Source organism: Oryctolagus cuniculus, chromosome 5 (assembly GCF_964237555.1).
Source record: "Oryctolagus cuniculus chromosome 5, mOryCun1.1, whole genome shotgun sequence".
NCBI classification, from domain to species: Eukaryota; Metazoa; Chordata; class Mammalia; order Lagomorpha; family Leporidae; genus Oryctolagus; species Oryctolagus cuniculus.
Window position 1 is genome coordinate 130,890,601 of NC_091436.1, and position 23,795 is coordinate 130,914,395.

At 42.0% G+C, this 23,795-nt stretch overlaps 1 protein-coding gene across 5 annotated transcripts in view; it reads right to left on the reverse strand.

Annotated features, from left to right (window-relative positions):
* Window positions 1–23,795, reverse strand: part of DNAH8 (dynein axonemal heavy chain 8) — a 358,350-nt gene that overhangs the window by 227,568 nt on the left and 106,987 nt on the right. For all 5 annotated transcript variants that reach the window (XM_070074115.1, XM_070074114.1, XM_051854776.2 and 2 more), the window contains 8 exons: window positions 22,274–22,380; window positions 16,838–16,913; window positions 15,039–15,234; window positions 12,870–13,066; window positions 11,046–11,172; window positions 8,284–8,519; window positions 7,459–7,563; window positions 2,697–2,810 (listed from right to left, as the gene is read on the reverse strand). In XM_070074115.1, coding sequence (XP_069930216.1) covers window positions 2,697–2,810; window positions 7,459–7,563; window positions 8,284–8,519; window positions 11,046–11,172; window positions 12,870–13,066; window positions 15,039–15,234; window positions 16,838–16,913; window positions 22,274–22,380 — 1,158 coding nt within the window. The remainder of the gene's footprint in view (window positions 1–2,696; window positions 2,811–7,458; window positions 7,564–8,283; window positions 8,520–11,045; window positions 11,173–12,869; window positions 13,067–15,038; window positions 15,235–16,837; window positions 16,914–22,273; window positions 22,381–23,795) is intronic.

Genomic DNA, 23,795 nt, shown 5'->3' on the forward strand with positions numbered 1-23,795 from the left:
CAACCATTTGGGGAGTGAACCAGCAGACGGAAGACCTTTCTCCCTGTCTGTTCCTCTCACTGTCTTTAACTCTACCTCTCAGATAAATAAATAAAATCTTTTTTTAAATATATTTCCAAGTAGTGATACTTTTTTTAAGATTTATTTATTTATTTGAAAATCAGAGTTACACAGAGAGAGGAAGATAGGCAGAGAGAGGTCTTCCATCCATTGGTTCACTCCCCAATTGGCTGCAAATGCTGGAGCTATGCCAATCCAAAGCCAGGAGCCAGGAGCTTCTTCCGGGTCTCCCATGTGGGTGCAGGGGCCCAAGGACTTGGGCCATCTTCTACTGCTTTCCCAGGCCATAGCAGAGAGCAGAATTGGAAGGGGAGCAGTCGGGTCTCGAACCAGCGCCCATATGGGATGCCAGCACTTCAGGCCAAGGCATTAATCCACTGCGCCACAGCGCCAGCCCTAATAAATAAAATCTTAAAAAAAAAAAAAAAAGGCTGGCGCCGCGGCTCAATAGGCTAATCCTCCACCTAGCGGCGCTGGCACACCAGGTTCTAGTCCCAGTTGGGGCGCCGGATTCTTTCCCGGTTGCCCCTCTTCCAGGCCAGCTCTCTGCTGTGGCCCGGGAAGGCAGTGGAGGATGGCCCAAGTGCTTGGGCCCTGCACCCCATGGGAGACCAGGAGAAGCACCTGGCTCCTGCCATCGGATCAGCGCAGTGCGCCGGCCGCAGTGCGCCAGCCGTAGTGCGCCAGCCATGGCAGCCATTGAGGGGTGAACCAACGGCAAAAGGAAGACCTTTCTCTCTGTCTCGCTCACTATCCACTCTGCCTATCAAAAAAAAAAAAAAAAAAAAAAAAAAAAAAAAAAAAAAACAGCACCCAGGCAAGTGCTGTGGCACAATGAGTTAAGCCACTGGCTGCCGTGCTGGCATCCCATATGGGCTCTGGTTCATGTTATGGCTGCTCTGCTTCCAGTCTAGCTCCCTGCTAATGGCCAGGGAAAGCAGCGGAGGATGGCTCAAGTCCTTGGGCCCCTGCACCCATGTGGGAAAGACGGAAGAAATTCCTGGCTCCTGGCTTCCACCTGGCCCAGACCTAGCGATTGCAGCCATTCGGCAAGTGAACCAATGGATGGAAAATCAATCTCTCTCTCTCTCTCTCCCCCTTTGTAATTTTGACTTTTAAATAAATAAATCTTTTAAAAAAGGTACCCCAAATAATCAAAGATATGACAGAACCTCCTATATAGTGACAGAGAAAAATAACTAACGTTACTCTGTGGGAAAATGAAGGATATTAAGGTTATTAATATTAATGATCTATACAATCATGACTATTATGAATATGCTAAGTAACAGACAAGAAGCCAGCATAATAGTATTTAAAAGATAAACTGGGGCAGATTTTTGGCATATCTGTTAAGATGCCATGTGGGGACACCTACACCCCATATCAGAGTACCTGGATTTGAGTCCCTGCTTTGCTCCCAATTCCAGCCTCCTATTAATGCACACCCTTGGAGGTGCAAGTAATTAGATCTTTGCCAACCCACCCAGATTGAGTTCCTGATTCCTGTCTGAGACCTGGTCCAGCTTCTGCTCTTGTGGAAATTCAGGGAGTGGACCAGCAGATGGGAGATTTTTCTCTGTCTCTGTCTGTGCCTTTCAAATAAAAAAGTAAACTGAAGCACAATAAATTTTTAAAGATTTTAGCAGAGCACTCATGAAATAGACAGCTGCAATCTAGAAGTGTCTTAGGGGTTCCAATGCAAGACAGTAAGGCGCAGGCTTTTATAGAGTGAATGTGGAAGTAATACAAGGGAAATATTTCTTTGGTTACAATTGTTAAGTTGCCTTCTTTGGTCTATCCTGCTGGAAATTCTGTAAATTATATGAGGATAATTTTGTTCACTACTTCTGATTGGTTAAATTTAAGTTCTGCTTTCCTTTTAATACAGACAGTTATAAGAAATAGCTCCAGTTAAGTTTCACTTATGGCTGCAAATCAAGTAAAGTTAAGGCCACTTGAGAATCTTACTGTCCTTGTCTTCTTCAAGTCTACAGTCTACTTTAACAATAGGGTGACAGGGCAAATCAAATCGAAGAGATAAGTTTAGTGTATGTTAAAAAGTTGTATAAAACAAGTAGCACCAGTGGATTAAATTATCTTATCAATCCAGATCCACTGTGACCCAAATGGAATGTTTTGGGGACACACATCCAACTTTTGAGGCCAACTTCAAGGAGGTCACCATGACCAGTCAGAATGCCAAGCTGATTAGTCTGTGGGACTGAGCCAGCATGGGATTCATTTATTGTCAGTGACCTTTGTTTTCTCTAAGAATTAGTGAATCGCACAATGGTTCCATGGGTATTAGGATGCTATAGTTTCTTGCAGCCTTCCAACAACTTATATTACTTTCTCTACCCTGATATTTATGGGCATGACAAAGGAGAAAACCAGACTCCTTGTTTCTTTCACAGTCCTCAAACTTGATGCTCCTTTCAACAGTCAAATCCACATTTTTTTCTCTGTAAAATGTGCTTAAAGGTGTAGCTGTCCCGTTTTATTTTAAATAGCGGCAAATATGAAAGATTAACCACTGACATACAATGTACCTCTTCCTCAGGGTTCTTCATTTACATTTGATATAAACGTGTTACAGAACATCTTGACACACATCATGCAAATACTTAAATTACCATTTCATATGCTTCTGCAAAGTTGGAGACATCCTCACGAAAAGTTTCCACAGACTCAAGTAGATCACTTTTAAACTTTGGCTGCACTTGAACTAGTTCATCTTGCACAGAAACCTAGAATAAGAAGGAATAGTCAAGGTAAGAGTGAAAAAAATATTAAAAATGAAAACTACCATTTTATCCTAGCAAGTTTGTTATGTCACAGATGTCCTATATGAACAAGGATGTTTCTGCTTATAGTAAAATACATAGATGGACAATCCAAACACAACTCCAAGAGTCTCAACATATGTTTGTCTCAATTAATCCCCACAGCAACCCAATTTGGTAAATTACATGATGCTAATAATACACTCATTTCACAGGTGAGAAATCTGAGGCTTCTTCCAAGGTCCCTGGAACAGTGTATGAGACAAGGTCAGGATTCAGAACCCAGTAGTGTGGTTGCAGGGCCACTGTTCTTAACTACTGTCGATAACAGCATCATATAAGGAGGTCAGAACCACCTGAACAGTGTTTAATAGTGGTTGCGAGGCCAGCGCCGCGGCTCACTAGGCTAATCCTCCGCTTTGCGGCACCAGCACACCAGGTTCTAGTCCCGGTCGGGGAGCCGGATTCTGTCGCAGTTGCCCCTCTTCCAGGCCAGCTCTCTGCTGTGGCCAGGAGTGCAGTGGAGGATGGCCCAAGTACTTGGGCCCTGCACCCGCATGGGAGACCAGGAGAAGCACCTGGCTCCTGCCATCGGATCAGCGCGGTGCGCTGGCCGCGGCGGCCATTGGAGGGTGAACCAACAGCAAAGGAAGACCTTTCTCTCTGTCTCTCTCTCTCACTATCCGCTCTGCCTGTCAAAAAAAAAAAAAAAAATAGTGGTTGTGATACAGAACAGTCCACCTCCACTAAAGCATGATCAGTGGGTTTGACACTAACAGATAAAGGGACAGAACAACCCAAGCAGATTGTTCCCACTGAACAATAGCGGAAAATTGGTTTTCATTAAATCTCAGTGGAGACTTCCCCATTTGCTTCTTGACACTCCCAATTAATAAGCAAACATTTCTCAGAGTGATTAATCAATATTGAATATTAATTTAAATAAGCATAAATATAAGCAAAGACTTTTATACACACTACTTCAAATGAGTCTCACAATCATGTATAAAAAATGCTACTCTTCCTAAGTGAGCACAGGAAGAAATGGAGAAACAAAGGTTATTAACTCCTGTAAGATCATCCAGTTGATGGTGGCAGAGCTACAATCATAATTCACAATCCCGATTTCAGTTCTGTATCCTTGCTGCTATGCCTAACTTCAATACTAGAGACAAATCTTTCCATAAACAAGAAATTTCAAGCCAAACTCAATATTCAGTAAAATTAAATGTAGGCTATTCCTTAGAGACTACTTTTATTATCTAACTTGGGGTGTGTAAATGTTTGCCAGACTTCAAAATGCTTAGAGAAATTTACAGTTACAAATGCCTTCATTAAAAGAAAGGACATCTCAAACCAATAACCTAAATGTCTACCTTAACAACCTAGACAAAGCAGAGCAAGCTAAACACAAAGAAGAAGGAAGGGGAAACTATAGCATGAGTAAATGTATAGAGAACAGAAAAACAATAGAGGAAATCAACAAACCAAAAGTTTTTTCTTGGAAAAGACCAACAAGGTAAACAAACCTCTGCCTAGACTATCCAAGAAGAAAGGAAGGATGGACAATTAAAAGGTTTGGGGAGGCTGGCGCTGTGGTGCAGTAGGTTAATCCTCCACCTGCGGCATTCTATATGGGTGCCCATTCTAGTCCCGGTTGCTCCTCTTCCAATCCAGCTCTCTGTTGTGACCTGAGAAAGCAGTAGAAGATAGCCCAAGTGCTTGGGCCCCTGCATCCACATGGGAGAAGAAGCACCTGGCTCCTGGCTTTGGATTGGCACAGCTCCAGCCGTTGTGGCCATTTGGGAAGTGAACCAATGGAAGGAAGACCTTTCTGTCTCTCTCACTGTCTGAACTCTACCTCTCAAATAAATAAATAAAATCTTTTAAAAAAAGAAAGTTTTGGGGATTGGCTGCAGAATAATGTAAATATACTTAACACTGCTGAACTTAAAAATGGTTAAGATGGTAAACTGCAGGTTGCATGTGTACCCCCTTATCTTTGGGGGATGTGTTCCAAGAGCCCCAGTGGATACCTGAAACCACAAAGTACCAAACTCTACATATACTGTTTCTTCCTATAATACATACTTATGCTAAGATTTAATTCATAAGTTGAGCACAGTAAGAGCTAGAAAACAATAAACAGTAAAATAGAACAATATATAATTATACATTATAATAAAAATTATGGGGGTGGGTATTTGGCCTAGTAATGAAAACACCAATTAAAATGCCCACAGCCCATGGCAGAGTGTCTAGGTTCAATTTGCAGCTCCAATTTCTGACTCCAGCTTCCCATCAATGTAGACCCTGGGAGGCAGCGGGTGATGGCACAAGTTGGGTTCCTGCCCCCCCACATGGGTGACCTGGTCCCTGGCTTAGGTCTAGTCTCAGCCACGGCAGACATTTGAGGAGTGAACCAGAAGTGAGTACACACTTATGCACACACTCTATCTTGCTCTTGCACTTACTCTCTCCTTCCTTCCCTTCCTCCCTTTCAAAGAATTACTTTCTTTTTAATTTTTTTTAACTGTGCAATTGTGGTCCCCCTCCCTTAAAAGATTCAATACTGGGGCCAGCACTATGGTGCAACAGGTTAAGCCACCACCTGCAATGCCAGCATCCATATGAGTGACAGTTCAAGTCCCAGCTACTCCATTCCTGATCCAGCTCCCTGGTAAAAGCAGCAGAAGATGACCCAAGTGTTTGCCCCCACCCAGACATGGGAGACCCAGATGAAGCTCCTGGCTCTTGGTTTCAGCCTAGCCCAGTCCCAGTTGTGGCCATTTGGGAAGTGAACCAGTGGTGAGATCTCTCCCTATCTCTGCCTTTCAAATACAGAAACAAATCTTTTAAAAAAAGAGTTAATTCAAATGCTAATAATTTTGGACTGTAACTGAAACCATGGAAAGCGAAACCTCAGATAAGAAGAGTAGGACTACCGAACATGCATTTGATCACAACTCCTTTGAAAAGTTTAGTCCAAAGCTACAGTAATCAAGACAGTGTGATACCAACATAAAGATAAAAATATAGATCAAAACAGCAGAAATCAGAGTCTGAAATAAACCCTTACGTTTATGGTCAACTGATTTTCAACAAAGGTGCCGAAACAATTCACTAGTGATGTCATACTGAGATGAATGGAGATGCATATATTTTTGCATGCAGTTGAACCCTTAACTTATTCCACATACAAAAATTAACTCAAAAGGTAACAGAGACCTGACTGTATGGACTAAAATTCTATAATCATCCTAAGAAAACAGGAGTAAATCTTCCTAACCCTAGGTTGGGCAATGGTTTTCCTATATACAATATCAAAAACTCAAGCAAAAACTTATTCAAAATTAAAAACGTTTGTGCTTCAAAGATGCCATAAAGAAACTGAAAAGATAACTCACAAAATGAGGAAAAATATTTGCAAATCATATACCTGATGAGGAACCTGTATATAGAATATATAAAGAACTATTATAACTCCAAAAAGATGGATGGCATAATTTTATTTTTATTTTTAAAGCTTTTATTTAATGAATGCATTTTTCATAGGCACAACTTTAGGAATATAATGATTCTTTTCCCTATACCCACCCTCCCACCCCAACTCCCATCCCACATCCTACTCCCTCTCCCATCCCATTTTTCATTATGGTTCATTTTTACTTTAACTTTATATACAGCGGACCAACTCTATGCTAAGTAAAGATTTCAACAGTTTGCACCCACACACTTACACCACATATAAAGTACATTTTGAGAGCAAGTTTTGCAGTTAATTCTCATAGTACAACTCATTAAGGACAGAGATCCTACATGGGGAAGAAGTACACAGTGACTTCTGTTGTTAATTTAACAACTGACACTCTTATTTATGATGTCAGTGATCACTTGAGGCTCTTGCCATGAGCTGCCAAGGCTATGGAAGACTTTTGTGACCACAGACTCCATCAGTATTTGGATGAGGCCATAAGCAAAGTGTTAAGTTCTCTCCTCCCTTCAGAGAAAAGTACCTCTTTCTTTGATTGCCCCTTCTTTCCACTGGGGTCTTATTCACAGCAGATGACATAATTTTAAAAACAAACAATGGCTTTATCACAGTTCTCCAAAGAATATATATAAATGGAGAATAAAATGACCCCTGAAAAGATACCACATATTATTAGACATTAGGAAAATTAATTACTGGTGCATAAGACAATATGGATGAACCTTGAAAATTTCAGCTAGCTAAAGAAAACAATCACAAAGAGCACATATTATATGATTCTTCCTATGTTAAATGTCCAGGAAAGGAAAAGCCCAGAGACAGAATATAGATTAGTGGCACCAGGGCTTGGATAAAAGGGAGAGCAGGGAGTGACTGCTAATAGGATTGAGGCTTCTCTGGAGTGATGAAAATGTTCTAAAATTAGATAATAATGGCAGTTCTGCAACTCTGTGAATATTCTAAAGACTTATTATTAAAATAATAAGTTTTATGATATGTGGATTACATCTCAATAAAATTGCTATCAATAAATACATGCTAAGCCTTAAAAAAGAATGAAAATACATTTTTCTGGAGATAGCAATGTAATAAAAATAGGATAATTAAACTTCTACTTACAGCTTTGCTCTGCAATTTGTTGAAAGAATATCTTAAGGTATCAACTGCTTCTGACTCTTCTTTGGTTACTTCAACTTCAAATCTATTTAAAATGGCATAGGCTTCCTACAGAGCAGAGGTGGAATTCAGAAACGTCACAAGGACAAGCAATTGCCAGAGGACTTAAATGTCTCTAGATATATGTTCTTGTGTTTTAGAAGATGGCATATTCTAGAAGGGTGGTTTCCAAAATTAAACATGTACTCATTTAAGAAGCACCTTTAGATTCTGACTGCCAGATATTGACTCAATATCAGTGGATAGAAGACCTCTCTCTCTCTACCTCTCTCTCTAACTCTGTCTTCCAAATAAATAAAATAATAGAAAAAATAAAAAGAAACTAATACAGTGCTCTTTCCTGAAACTATCCTTTGTTGCTCTAAGGTCCAACAGTTTACCCGCACTGTACTGGCATACCGCCCATGGTCATTGAGTGAGACCTACAGCTGGCTTCAAAGGAGAGTCAAAGATATTTGGAGGACTTGCCTAAAATGTTGGGAAGTTATAGAAGGGAAGTAATCATTCCTTCCCAAAAAATGCTGGTGCTGAAATCAAAACTGAACACTGTCTAGTCCAGTATAGCATTATCAAAACATTACTATTCCTTTGTATATTGTTCATTGCTGATCATTTTCAAAATTCTTCCAAAGACATCAACATCAGGAAAGAGAAATAGGCAGACTATGCCATAAAATAGGTGAAGAAATGTTAACAGAATCATTTATATAGTAAGTCTCTATTTAAAATAACAGCATTTCAAGGAAGGAAAATGAAATCATGTCTTACTTCAATTGGTCCCAAAGTCATGTCCATTTGAATTTCATTATCACGAATACAAGATAAGGCTTCCATTGCAAATCTGACATCATCTAAATCACGAATAGGTCTAGATAGCTTTTTCAAGTATTCATTGATAAATGCTATCATGTCTGACATTTTCTTTTTGTATTCTTCATTCAAATATCGACAGAGTAACATCTTCCATGCCTTAGCCTCGATGGATAAGGCTAATTTCATTGGCTCTGATAAAGACAAAAAAGATGAAAATAGAAGACAACTGATATTCTCAAACCATTCATTGTGTGTAAATTGCTCAGTTCAGTGGCTGCTAACCACATGTGGCTCTTGAGCCTTGAAACGCAGTTGACCTGCATTAGATGAGCTGCACAGTTACTGGAGGAGGACTTCATCCCTATCCCCCTAGAGTGTGTTCAGCTGTGCATGAGAAGAATCCTGGGGCCTGTGGGAGACAATTTCTGAAATTAGTTCTAAATCTGTACCATGCAAACCATGCTGTTTCTGGGCATCCCTTTAGCAGCCCTCACACACGCCCCCATTTTGCTCTTAGGGGACTCCACACAGTGAAGTGAAATCTATCATTTTGTTCATCAAACAGTGAGCCCCGTTTTCTTGTTACTCTACTCCCTACCATGTTGGAAGATTTGCATAACCTGACCCTCTACCCTGGGCCTAGATGATAATCCCAGATCAGTTCTGACCTATTATGGGCCACCTGACGTCCTTCCTCAGAGTTTTAGAATGAGATTTGACAGGGATCTTGGAAGCATGAAAAGTCATGCACAAGCCGGCACCGTGGCTCACTAGGCTAATCCTCCGCCTTACGGCACCGGCACACCGGGTTCTAGTCCCGGTTGGGGCGCCGGATTCTGTCCCGGTTGCCCCTCTTCCAGGCCAGCTCTCTGCTGTGGCCAGGGAGTGCAGTGGAGGATAGCCCAAGTACTAGGGCCCTGCACCCCATGGGAGACCAGGATAAGTATCTGGCTCCTGCCATCCGATCAGTGCAGTGCGCCGGCCGCAGCGTGCTGGCCGTGGTGGCCATTGGAGGGTGAACCAACAGCAAAGGAAGACCTTTCTCTCTGTCTCTCTCTCTCTCACTGTCCACTCTGCCTGTCCAAAAAAAAAAAAAAAAAAAAAAAAAAGTCATGCACAGAGGGAAGGAAGGAGAGGCAGAGAGGAAGGACTTCCTCAGTTTCCTATACAGTCTCAGGTTCCGGTCCATTCCGTGGGCCCACATGCATCTTGGGTACTGCAAAACACCTCTTTTCCTTGATTGTACCTCCAGCGGATTTCGGTTCCTCTGAATATCTCCACCTTTCCCAGCCCTCCCAAGCTCGAAACATGACTGCTCCTCTCTCAACTTCCAACAGCTAACTGAAAGGCCTATGGAGCTGAGAGAGAGACAGGGAGCCAGCATGTTGACTGAGGCCTCTCATGGGCCTCTGGTCTCCTTTTCCTCAGGCTCCAGGGATTCAGCCCACCTTTCTTTATAACTACCACCACCTATCCCATTGTGTAGCTTCCTTTCCTCAAAAGCAAGCGCCCTGGCCCACTAGAACACTATGCTGCAGCTGCTTTTCTGCATTAAGGATCATAGTGCTAACCATTATAAGAAGACAAATAGGAAACTTTTTTAAATAATAGAGGACAGCTTCCAAAACCCTACAGAAGTTCTTGTCGTCATTTCCCCCTGGTGAATTTCCAGCTAAATAATCCCCTTGAGTACTTGTGATTCTTCTTCACATTCAATTCTTTTTTTGGTACATGTAACAATAATCTTTAATATTTATTTCACATCAACTGTTATCCGAGGACTATGCTAAGTATCTCCTACAAATCCGTTCAAAAGGTTGATATGTCATTATCACCAGCAGGGGAAATAGAGGTCAAGCAAGCCAAGGAGTGAAATTTGAGATGCACAGCTATACTGACTCCTTGAAGAGAGATTTGAAAATCTACTTAAGGTAGATAACTGATGTAATATAGGCTGTTCAAATATCGTCTGAAAATAAAATTTTCCCGCAAACTTAGGACAAGATTGGTGTTCTGTAACCATGGTGACAATTAGCCACCACAGTTAGTTTTTAAACTCAAACCACAGACCAGTTCACCTTGGTTCTCAAACTCTTGCAAGCCAATTAGTGTCAGTCTCACCCCTCTGAATGTCAACCAATCAGGAGGGACACAATCCAAGAAACCCGCCTCTGTGTGCCAATGGATCAACAAACAGTCTCAATGGGGCAATCATGCTTCTACAGATGATGCTACCTGTTCACATCCACAGTCTCTGAGCCCCCTCTGTAGGATCAGCAATCTGCCCCATTGGAGACACTGTGCCTGACCAGCAGAGTTTTTCTTTATTGCAGGAAGCAATAGAGACAGCTAAGGCTTTGTGTTTCAAACGTTACAAGGTTGTCTCATCCTTCGATACTCTGGCCCCAAATGGATGAGCTTCTCTGGAGAGCTCAAACCATTTAACACCTGTCTCATGTACACATTCCTCTTCTTGTAGTAACCTAAAAGGGAATTTCACCTGTAATTTGAGTTATCTGACTGTCAATTACAGAATCGGCCTGTGCAATGTGCATGTATGGGTATGCACTTGTACATGTGTATACTGAATATTGGTAGCCCAGAATGGTTTAACACTTATAATAGTATACCAAAGTAGCCTAATTACTGTTTGCTAAATAAAACAACATTTCATGTGAAAATACATATACTTGACATAACAAACATTTTAAAAATACCTGTGTGCAACTCAAGTGCTCCTACAACAATCACGGGCTTCAATTCATCAATCTCCTGTTCAAAAGTAGCATAGTGTAGAATTTCTGATCTGATTTCAGTCAGCGAGGGGTTGTGAGCCAAAAATTCCTACAGGAAGGGAACAAATAATTCACATTTTCTTCAGTTTTGAAACAGTAGAAAGCCTACACTTAATCAGAAGATTACCTTCACTTGCTTATATGAGGGTACTTCAAGAAGTCCACAAGAAAAATGGAATTTAAAGCATGACTTAATTTGGTGTAAAGAAATTTTGATGGGTGGGCATTGTGACATAGTGGGTAAAGCCACCACTCAGAATACCCACATCCCATATCAGAGTCCTGGGACTGAGTTTCACCTCTGCTGCTACTTCCAATCCAGCTTCTTACCAATATGCCTCAGAGGCAGCAGATCTGGCCCAAGCACTTGGGTTCCTGCTGCCCGTAAGGGAGACCTTAATGGAGTTCCAGGCTCCCAGCTTTGGCTAGGTCCAGCTCTGGCTGTTGCAGACATTTGAGGAATGAACCTGAGGACATCTGGGGAGTGAACCAGCAAATGGAAGATCCCTCTAAATGTCTCTATCTCTCCTTCTCTCTCTGTCACTCTGCCTTTCAAATAAATGAATAAATAAAACAAAATTTTAAATCTATGCATAGTTTTTATAATACACATTTTCCATATATCATGGAAAAAATCTCCACCAAAAAGTTTTTGTGCCAAAATAAACACATATATACATATACACATATATATATATATTTTTTTTTTTCATTTGAGAGGCAGAAAAAGAAAAAACCTCCGTTTGCTGATTTATTCTCCAAATGGCTGCAATGGCCAGGCTTGGGCTGAGCAAAGCCAGCAGCTAAGAACTAAATCCAGGTCTCCCAGCAAGTGGCAGGGACCTAATTACTTGGGTCGTCACCACTGCCTCCCACAGTCTACATTAGCAGGAAGCTGGAGTCAGGATCTGGAGCTGGGTATTGAACTCAGGTATTCTGATATGGGTTAAGAGTGCCTTGACAAGCAGGCTAAACACAAGCCCCATAAACTCCTACTTTAACTTCCACTTCACCACAAACTTTTTGAAATAGCATAATATACTCTTATATTTGTCTGTGCTAGGGGGCAGTGACTCAGTAAAGAATGGGATGCCCAGGTAGTCCTGGGTCAGGAGGCTACATGAGGGAATTTCACAGTCTACCATGAATGGTCATTGAGAGCTCTTACGTTTCCTGAGTCTCCAACCAAAAGACATCCACACATCCAGGTCTATGTCGCTTGGATACTGCTTGGATACCTGGCCTCTAGGCAGTGCCCAGCACATAGTACTCAGGATTGTTTAAGGGAATCAGACAAAATCTGTCTGAGGCCCACTATCATCAGTTGCTTCAGAATATTAGTTTGAGAATTACATCAGCTAGAAATGTGTCAGGTGTTCAGCATTTACTGGTTCTTGGCCTCTGCTCGTGAGTTCCTGTCACTGTCACTAATATTTTCACCCCCTCAAGAGTTAGACAAACATGGGGTGTCCATTTGGCTCAGCAGTTAGGACATGACTTGGGGCACCTGCATTCCGTTTCGGTGTGCTTGGTTTGAATTCTGGCTCCTCTGCTTCTGCATCCAGCCTCCCACTAACGCTCGGCCTGTGAGGCCGCAGATGATAACTCAAGTACTGGGTCCATGTTGCCCATGTGGTAGACCCAGTTCCAGGCTCCCAGCTACGGTCTGGCCCAGCCCTCCCTCCCTCTCTCTTTCTCTCTCAGATAAATAAAACACAGACGACAGCACACGTAGTGGGAATGCACCTTCACTTTCACGTCCCGGTCCTCTGTCCAGAGACTCTTGTATTTCTGAAAGTCCTGCAGGGCTTCGTGTACCGCCTTTCTTAGAGAATTCACAGAGGAGGAAAGGAGGAGGACCAACTTAGAAATGTCTTTGTGTTCTGCCACACCCGGGAAAAAATTCTTCAGCTTCCTTGCAGGAATAACTTCTTCAAAAGATCCTGGAAACAGATGGTTTTATGTTATAGTAACTTCCATATTCAACTATAAATTATTAGCAGTTCTCACATTTGTAGATTTTTGATTATTTTTTCTTAAAGACTCTCTCTCCAAATAATTAAGACCTGTTCTCTTGCTATCTTTACTTATTCTTTATAAACTAATCGTGTCAGACTTTGAGGCCTAGATTTCTTTAATCTGGAAAATCTGTGTTATTCAGAGGGGAGAACTGAACTGCACTGATTAAAGCAAAAGAAGAATCTGTAAAGTCCTTCAAGGATAAGTGAACTGAACTAGCTATTCTATGGAACAGCACGGTGCTTAAATCAGAGCTCAGGGCAGGCTTGTGGCACAGCAGGTTAAGCTGCTACTTGGGATGCCTGGAATCAAGTCCTGCTCCACTTCTGATCTAGCTTCCTGCTGGGCCGCCTGGGAGGCAGCAGATGATGAGATCCAAGTGCCTGAGTTCCTGCCACCCACATGGCAGAACTGGATAGAGTTTGGCTCCTAGCTTTGGTCTGGTTCAGCCCTGCCTGCCACAAGCATTTGAGGGGTGAGCCAGCAAATGGAATCTCTCTCTCTCTCTCTCTCTCTCTTCCCCCACCCCCTTTTCCCCATCTCCTTCTCTCTCTGCCTTTCAAACAAATAACTTTTTAAAAAATAAAAGGATACCACATTTGTTACTCAAATGATCCCAGACCAGTTATTTAATCTTCAAAAAGACACAAGACAACTTGTAATTATCTTCAGCTCAGCATCTGGTATCCAGGCCTCCTTCAATGACTATTAATTGCTACCACAATCATCTTGCCAAAACAAAAATCTGATCCTATCTCTGCCTCTGTAAAAAAATTCTCATTCTCCATCAAGCCCCCAAAAGTTTGGCACAGACACTTTGGCCCATACAGCACGTTATTTTCTCAAAACAGCTGCTAACAATGAAAAACTATGAGATGTCACATGAAATTCCAGGTTTCCAGCTTCTCTTTGAAAATGCTGTGCCCTGGCAGTGTGGGGCCCACGTTCCTGCATGGCAATGCTGAAGCTGATTCCTATCTGCTGAATTTATCATGTGCCCTCTAAGACCAGATCACTCATTTGCTCATTTACTTTGTGTTGTATGTAATCAACATTACAACAAAAGAAAACACAAGGTATTGAATTAATTAACTAATTAAAGTCATTCCATGCCTTGGAAGTTCACTCCTCTCGCTGAGGAGGATTCCATTCTATAGATATTCTACATTATAGCTATCTATTCATTAGTTTCTAGACATTCGAGTCATTAGCAATCTGGGCTATTACAAGTACTCATAATGCAGCTAAGAAAATTCAAGCTACATCCATTAAACCAAATACAATTCTGAAAATAAAATTAATGCTAAGATTTATTTTATTTTTTAACTTTATGATACAATAGTGACTAAAACCCTTGTTCTCCTATGACCAAAAAAGTAAAATTTCTACATGTTATATCTTAATTTTTTAAATAAATATATGTGCTTTGTTTTTGTTTTTTTTTAAGAGGGAGGGGGATAGGGAGATAGAAATAGAGATAAAGAAAAAATAAGTTCCCATCCATTTGTTCACTCCCCAAATGCTACAACAACTAGAACTGGGCCAAGGTTGAAGCCAGGAGCCAGGAAATCAATCCAGGTCTCCCACATGGGTGGCAAGGATCCAATCACTTGAGCCATCACCTGCTATGCCCAAGTATCAGTATCAGAACTAGAGCAAGTTATTGAACCCGAGTACTCTGATATGGTACACAGGTGTTTTAAACACAAAGCTAAATGTCCACCCCTCAGTGCTGTTTTAGATGGAAGATGGAGAACGCTATTATTTTTAATGCAGAATTTACCAAATAAACATATAAAAATATCTCTAAACAATCTATGTGTTTTCAAACCCAGGAAGAATCACCATTTATTGATCATTATAATTCTAAGAATCTATGAGATTTAACATGCTTACTTTCTTCCTTCTTCAGTGGTTTTCCTGTGCTTGCGTGGGTCAAGTCAGTGGTGGTGCGGGTGGGGCTGTTAACAGCTGACTTGATGTGCCGAATGTGCTGTTGTCCCCAGTGAGCCACTCCTCTGCTGACCTCCAGGGTTAACTGGATCATACGGTTAATGGCTTGCTGAATGTCATCCAAACTAGGAACCATTACCTGTGGAAGGAGAAACAACTGCATGTTATTGCCAACACATACAATCCACCCTGCCAACTCTTGCCAACCCCATTGCCCACCGAGGAGAAAATCCTGGCCGGCCCAGAGGAAGGCAGCTTTGAGGAGGATGCTTGTGGAGGCTGGGCTGCGGACTTTCTCCAGCCTGAAATCCTTCCCTTCTATCCACTCCTGTGGGCCAACAGGTCAGGCTTGGTACCTGTCCCCTTTTCCCTGTGAGGAGAGCTGGATGCAGTACTGTATTATGTGTCAGGTGTCCATGCGGCAAAATAACCAAAGAGATTGTGGCACCGAGATTCTGCCCTCAGCCCTTTGATGTATGCCCGATAGGCTAAGGAGCTATCTTTCAGGAGGTCAGACAGTGTGACTGTGGTGCTAGGCGAGTCACAGGTTGTTCCTGCCAGGTTTCAGTCCTTGGCCCATCACAGCTGGGGCAGTTGTAGAGATAAGGGCTGCAGGAGGGCCGGGGGGACTCACAGGACTCAGGGACAGGTTCCTGCTTCCTTTCTATTTGGCCATTCTTTTATAAAGGAAAGAGAGGAGGAAGGAGAGGAGGAAGAGGAAGAAGAAGAGGAGGAAGGGGGGAAGGAGAGGAGGAAAAGGAGGAGAAAAAGCAAGAAGAAGAAGAAAGAGGAAGAGAAAGCAGAAGAAAGATGAGGAGGAGGAGGAGCAGGAAGAGAATGATTATGTATTTAAAAGAGACAGAGAGAGAGAATCTTTCCTCTGTTGGTTCATTCCCCAAATGGCCACAATGGCCAGGGCTGATCCAGGCTGAAGCCAGGAGCCAGAAACTCCCATCCTGGTCTACCAGGCAGGGACCAAGAACTTGGGCCATCTTCCACAGCTTTCCCAGGCTCATTAGCAGGGAGTTGGATCGGAAGCAGAGCAGTAGGGACTTGAACTGGCTCTCCAATACGCAGGCATTATAGATAGCAGATTACTGTGCTGTGTCACAACACCAGCCCCTTAGAGTTTCGGTGGTAGAGGTTTGAAATTCTATGATGATTTTGTTTAGGTAATTTAATGTCTCAGGTAAGAAAAAGCAAGGTAACTTGTAGGGTATTTGCTAATTATGGCAGAACAGATACTTAATTCATCTCTTACAAAAGCATTCAATGTGTCATGAGCTAGGCAGAAGTAATTTTTTAAATTTAATTTTTATAATGTTTATTTGCTGGTTTACTCCCCAAACGCCTACAAAAATTCCAGCTAGGGGCTGAAGCCAGGAGCTGGGAACTCAATTCTGATCTCTCACACAGGTGGCAGGAGGCCAGGAACTTGAGCCATTACCACTGCCTCCCAGGGTCTGCATTAGCAGGAATAGAACAAGATTCTGAACCCAGGCACTGGGATAAGGGATGAGGGGGTTTTAACCGGCATTTTAACTGCTAGGCCAAAATCCTGCCCAAAAGCAATTATTTGATAACAGATATAAATGGTGACACGTTGATTGTTAAGTACTGAGGAGAAATGAAAAAAAGAAAAATACATAGCACCAAGACATTATTCTAAAGGAAAAGTTCAGTTCTAACATTATACTTCTTACATATATTACCAAAATATCATTTTGTTTAGTAACACTTACCACATTGGGAATTGCCAAATGTACTTCAGTTTTTATAAAGGAAATGATATCATCTGACCGCTTCCATCCATAATAGCTGTAATAAAAAGGACATTTAGCTCATGAACCCTCTCCTAAAATTTCATAACTAGTTTGCTGTACAAGTTTCAAACCTAAAATTAGAGGCCATTTTTAAAATACCAAGTTACATGAAGAGAATGTTATCTATAACAGAAGCATAAATGCAGAGAACTCAGAAAACACAATGACTTAATATCATCAGAAGCCAAATACTGGTCTCACAAACACTCTCTAGTATTTTAATATTGTTCTCTCTCGGTGATAACCACTTAACAATGTTCATATAAGGGCATCCTTTGCTCTCAGTCCCATAACTGTGCAGGATGAGCTCACCAACTAAAAACAGACGTGGGTCTTCAGAGAGCGCATGGAGAATGCATATTGTGAGAAGACTGCATGGATTTCAACATTTTTCACACAAACCAAAATAAACTTTGGGGTGTTTTTTTTTTAAGCCAAGAGCCAGGAGCTTCATCTGGGTGTCCCATGGAGGTGCAGGGGCCCAAGTCCTTGGGCCATCTTCTGCTGCTTTACCCAGGTGCATTAGCAGGGAGCTGCATCAGAAGTGGAGCAACCAGGATGGTTGCAGGGGGTGGTGTCAAAGGCAGTGGCTTTACCAGCAACGCCACGATACCAGTCCCTAAACTTATGTTTTAATGCCATTTTTCCACTAGCTCTTTTGAAGTATCCTTATATACTTTCATGTACTCTTCTATATATATTTCTTTACAAGATCAAACAGGGGTTTGTGGTCAAAGTCTTCCCCAGACAGCTCCTGACAGTATCCCTTGTGCACAGACACAGGAGCCCAGTAATGAAGCACACACCTGCAGCTGCAGATTAGCCTGGCTTTCTCTCTCTGTCTCAACCTCCACCCCAACTCCAGAGAGAATTATCACAAATATAACTTTCAATTCTCATTTCCTCTGGGAACACAAGAAATGCTGTCATTACTAACAGACTGCTCAACTGTTTGTAAGTCCAAAGACAGGATGGGGAAAATCACAAGAAACACAAAGACACCACAGTTCAAAAGTGGAAAACCAACTTTTAGCACTCAGAGGCAATGACTCCCAAACATCATACGGAATTCCTTCAACTAAAAGCAAGCAAACAAATGAATGCCCTCTAATTCACAGCCTCCCACCCCCCCACCCCCCACCCAGTAATTTGAGATGCAGTCATGAAACAGCGTAGAAACAGTCATGAAACTGTACTACTAGGGGCGCAATCTGAGAATAAGGAAGTTTCATACCATCTAAACAAACAGGGCAGCATTTGTGACCAGCAATTAAGATGCTGTTTGTGACATTCATCTCCCATATTGGTATGCATAGTTTTGAGTCTTGGCTCCTCTGCTTCCAAGCCAACTTCCTGCTGATGCACACCCTGGGAGGCAGTAAATGATAGCTCAAGTACTTGAGTTTCTACCACCCACATGGGATACCCAGATGGGATTATGGGCTCCTGGCTTCAGCCTTGCACAGTCCTGGCTATTGTGGGCATTGTGAGAGTGAGCCAGCAGATGGAAGATACCTGTTCCTCTGTCTCTGACTCTCTGCCTTTCAAATAAATTGAAAATAAAATTTTAAATATACATACAAACAAACAGCTGAACTAATAGAGGCAGTGAAAAACATATTTCTTGATTAAGTAACTGAGCTGGCAAACTAGAGAATCAGCTAATGTATTCTCTAAAAATTCACATGAAAAATATAAAAAGACAGAAATTGTATTCTGAAAAGGTAAGAGGAAGGATAAAGAAACTTAACATTTATTCAATGCTTAGTGTATGCCAGGCATTTTCCAAGTACTTTCCAGTAGTTAACATGTGTCATCCTCAAGTCACCATTGGGAGGCAGATCCTATAATTATCATAACCATTTTGTAGATGAGGAAACCAAGGCAGGGAGAGGGTAAGTAACCCTACTCAGCTCAGAGATGCCTGGCCACCTGCATCCAGTGTGTGACTCCAACATAAACATGGCAAATAAAAGCACTGCACTCCTCCTTATAATAGTCTCATTTTTTAATAGATTTATTTATTTATTTGAAAATCAGAGATACACAGAGAGAGAAGAAGAGGCAGAGAGAGAGAGAGAGAGAGAAGTCTATCTGCTGGTCCACTCCCCAGTTGGCTGCAATGGCCAGAGCTGGCCGACCCGAAGCCAGGAGCCAGGAGCTTCTTCTGTGTCTCCCACGCAAGTGCAGGGGCTGAGGACTTGGGCCATCTTCCACTGCTTTCCCAGGCCACAGCAGAGAGCTGGATTAGAAGTGGAGCAGCCAGGACTTGAATCAGCGCCCATATGGGATGCCGGCACTGCAGGCGGTGGCTTTACCCGCTACACCACAGCGCCAGCCGAGAATAGTCTCATTTTTTAATCTTGAAAAGATTTTGCGTGCCTCACAGCATTAATGAGGAAAAAAAGACCTACATCTCAACATATAATCTTTGAATTCAAGAATAAAAGAGAAATCCCGTAAGCATTAACCAAACGACAAGCTGCTACTTAGGGAAATCCGATTAGTGACAGAGCTCTCACCTGAAAATTTAGACAAAAGAAGCATCAGAACAGCATCTGTAAGCAGCATTGAAAGGGATCGTGGCTCAAGAAGACCAAACCGGCATTTGTTGGTGAGGATAAGAGAGAAGCACGTTGGACAGTGAGGATCTGGTGCCTCCCCTTCATGGATACCGTTTCAGAAAACGACTCAGATACTGTAGTACTCGTTCCTTAACACAGCTAAGTGAGTTCATGCTTCAAACATGTCTCAATCACGGACAGATTACAGAGGACCAAACAGGGCTCACAGACAAGTTAAACACCTCCATGAACCAGAAAGAACCACAAGAACAAGAACAGGCTGGCCAGGAAAGAGGCAGTGTCCATGGGGAGGCTGGCTCCTGTGGGCACTATTTCATGTGCGGTGTGAGCCTTGGCCAGGCCCACTGCTTGAAGCCGAAAACCACGATGCTCCTCCACTTACAAAAAGAGGCAAAACAGCAAGCCAAAATTTGTCAATCTCCTGCCTAAGCTGGGCTCTTCCTAAAGCCGTAGCCTGGGGCGTGAAAGAAGCAAATCCACAGCTTTGGCCACCTGGGCGCTCCCCCACTGAACCTGTCATATCCCCCAGAACCTCGCTGGGGGGCAGTAACTGAACAAATGAGACCCGGCTCTGTACTGGAGGCTCCCAAGGTTACTTGGAGGCGAAAGTCAAACTTTCAGGTAAGAACGCTGAGAAAGAGAAAGCAACACACACACACACACACACACACACAAACACACACATGCTCTGGCTCAAAGAAGGGCTCGCACACTAAAATCTCAAAAGGCATGAATAAGTCTTAGAGTAAGGAAGAGAGCCAAAGAAATCAAAAATTAAAACAGGAACTCACTCCAGATAAAATTCAATGTACAGGAGTATGACAAACTCAATTAAGTATATTGGTAATGTTCAAAGAGATAAAAGAAGGTTATCTTCCAAAAAAAATTTTAATAGAGAACTTGCTAAAATAAAAGGCATAAATAATACAATACATGAAGGATAAGGGGAAAAAGTACTTACTGAAATATTTAATGTGCAATAGATGATACAATCTTTAGAATAGATACAGAGATACTACCCATAAGAGAGTTCAGAAAATAGATCTTAGTTAAAAGTAAGAGTCAGAATAAGATAGGGAAGTGGAAGAGGGGGCCGGAGTTTGGGTGGAAGGGTGGGCATGGAGGAAGAATCACCATGAGCCTGAAGCTGTAATTGTGAAATGTACAAAGTCTGTAACTGTAAAGCAGTATAGTTCTGCACACATTCCTTTGGAATTACTTCTAAGGGCACAGCTTAAAAACTTGCCATAGGGGCCGGCACCGCGGCTCACTAGGCTAATCCTCCGCCTTGCGGCGCCGGCACACCGGGTTCTAGTCCCGGTTGCCCCTCTTCCAGGCCAGCTCTCTGCTGTGGCCAGGGAGTGCAGTGGAGGATGGCCCAAGTGCTTGGGCCCTGCACCCCATGGGAGACCAGGAGAAGCACCTGGCTCCTGCCTTCGGATCGGTGCGGTGCGCCAGCCACAGCGCGCCGGCCACGACGGCCATTGGAGGGTGAACCAACGGCAAACGAAGACCTTTCTCTCTATCTCTCTCTCACTGTCTACTCTGTCTGTTAAAAAAAAAAAAAAAAAAAAAAAAAACCTTGCCATAGGACCCCAAACCCCCTTATTAAGCTTGGTGGTAAAATTAGCATTCTAAGTGTTATAAAGATCATATGGATAGGATCAAGTGTTAAAGTGATCATATAAATAGGATAAGTGTTTGGTAATAATAACAGACAGAACTAAAAAGGAGTGAAGGCTCCAATAAGGGAAGCAGTCCATACAGCAGACTCATAGAATGACAATCACCTTAAGTAGCACTGCATACACACACACACACGCACACACACACACACACACACATTAGTATCCTACCTCACACCAAACATAAAAGTAAACACCATGTGGAATAAATCTCTAAAAAGAAGAACTACAAGCATTTAAGTTTATTTAAACAGACTTAAAAATTGCAAATCACCAGGATAAAAAATAAATTTGAATATTTTGAGCAAAGGACTAATACATTTGAATTTCTTTTAAATTCAGCAAAGAAAAATAAAAACTAATAAAGAAAATGAAAATATAAGATACAACATGGAGAAGATATTTGCTATATTATGAATTAATACAATCCAAAAGAAAAAATGAACACAAATGCTAAGGAAAAGATAAATAGTCACAAACATGAAAATATATTCAATCTCATACTAACGAGGAAAATGAGAATTTAAATCCCAGTGAGATGCTATTTCATATACCCCATGTTGGTAAGAATTCTTTTTTAATTGAATAATACTGTTTTCAAGAAGGAGGACGCATGGACATTCTTGTACTAGGCATTGCTTGGTAAAATGAGGTATGTAGGTACCCTAGGAGCCACAAATCCAATCTTGACATGTGCAGCCAAGGGGATGGTGACAAGAATACTCACAGAGGCATTATTTATACGAGGCCAAATAGAAGTGATCCAAGCCACAAGAAGAATTAATGAACAGATTATATATACTCCAATTAAACAGAGGTGAAAATAATTATATCAACACAGACTAATCTGAAAAACATACTGCTAAGCACAGTTCAGATACAGACAAAATTAATGAATGATAAATTGATTATGGATACAAATGTGTGGTAAACTGTAAAGAAAATCAAGACAATGATAAACACCAAGTTCAGGACAGTGAACTTAATAAATTGTAAAAAAATAAATTAATAAAAATAAGAGGTGCTGATAGCATTAATTATTATAGGTGGTGTTATAAGCTGTATTTAGCGTATTTTCAACTTGCCTTGCAACAAATATTCTTCTTTTCATTGTGTCCAAGGATAAGCGTGTGGCTTTTTGAAGACTGTCTAGTAATTGATGAGAGAAAAAAGCGTAGACTTCTTTACATTCCTGTAATAAGAAATTGTATTACATTTTGTATCTCCCCTAAAAAGTCCTCTAACAGCTAATACAATATTAGAAGTGACCTGTGTCAAGTGAAAAATAATAAACCATATAAATTCAATGATAATGAAGAAATAAATTCAGCCCTAAATTACTTAACTGGTTTTCCTTACACAAACAATATATGATCAAGTATGCATGCATAAACACCCTTGTGATGTTTATACTAACTCAAAAGCCAAAATTCAAAAGCAATTCCTTCAAAATAATCCTGGCTTGCTCATCGATTTCTCAATGCAAGCGTGTCTGCACAAGAGGATAATCAGTCTTCACCTTCCAGAAGCACCACTTGGTGGACAAACATACTTTAAAATGCACAATATCCAGAAAAATGGGAAGCTGCCTGGCCTCTGGGACCATGGGTTGTCACACACACACACACACACACACACACACGCCCATCCTCTCCCTTGGGAGGAGCAGCCCAGTTTATTGGCCAGAGCACAGGACAGAGGATGAGCCTGGCAGGCAGATATCTCTGCATCCTGTTTTGCTTGCACACACCCAGGACCAAGCTCTGGTCATCCTGTTCTTCATCGCTCTAGAACCCTGTATCTCTGAGACTGGGCGGGCAAGTCGAGTTGAGTTGGGTCAGAGGAGGGGGTATCAAACATGAATAAAGAGGGGTATCAAGCTTTTCAGTGGGTGAGGGGTTATGTTCTGGCCTGGGGAATTATCAAGCTAAAGCACAGACCATGACAGAATCAGACTTTCATGTGAGAGATTGCATTCTGGCAGCAAGGTGCAAGATGGCAGAGCAGAGGCTGCACTAAATACAACTGCACATGGTCCCCCAGTTGGAGATGGAACTCTGTCTTTTTCTAGGGTCCCCAGCCAGTGCCAAAAGGGATGCAACTGAACAGAGGTACCGCTCAGATAGGGTGCAGTTGACAGTGGCCACCTGATGCATGGAACAGAGACGTCTAAGACTAAGATCTGGACTCCACAGCAAGGTGCTACCCAGTCAACTGGTGAAGCCATCCTCGAGCAAGAGGACAATAGTGGAAAATGATGTGCTGTTTAGGTCAGAGAGTTTGTAAAGGTGGGTAAAACACAGAAAGAATGAAAGGAAGAAGGATACAAGGAATTAAAGGAAAACCAACAGGAGGAGAAAGCAGGAATTTGTGCAAATGTGGAAGAGGTATTCAGAGCTGATGTATGACCAGAAAGGTGAGGCCCAAGAAGACAGAAACCCCATGCACGTTTCCTTTGCAATCTTCACTCAACACATTTCAGTACATGGGGAAACTGCCCACCCAGGGTTTTTTGGGGAGAGAAAAGCACTAGTTCAAAAGACAGATCCCAGGACCAATGTTGTAGCACAGTGGGTTAAGACACCATCTGCGAGACCAGCACCCCTG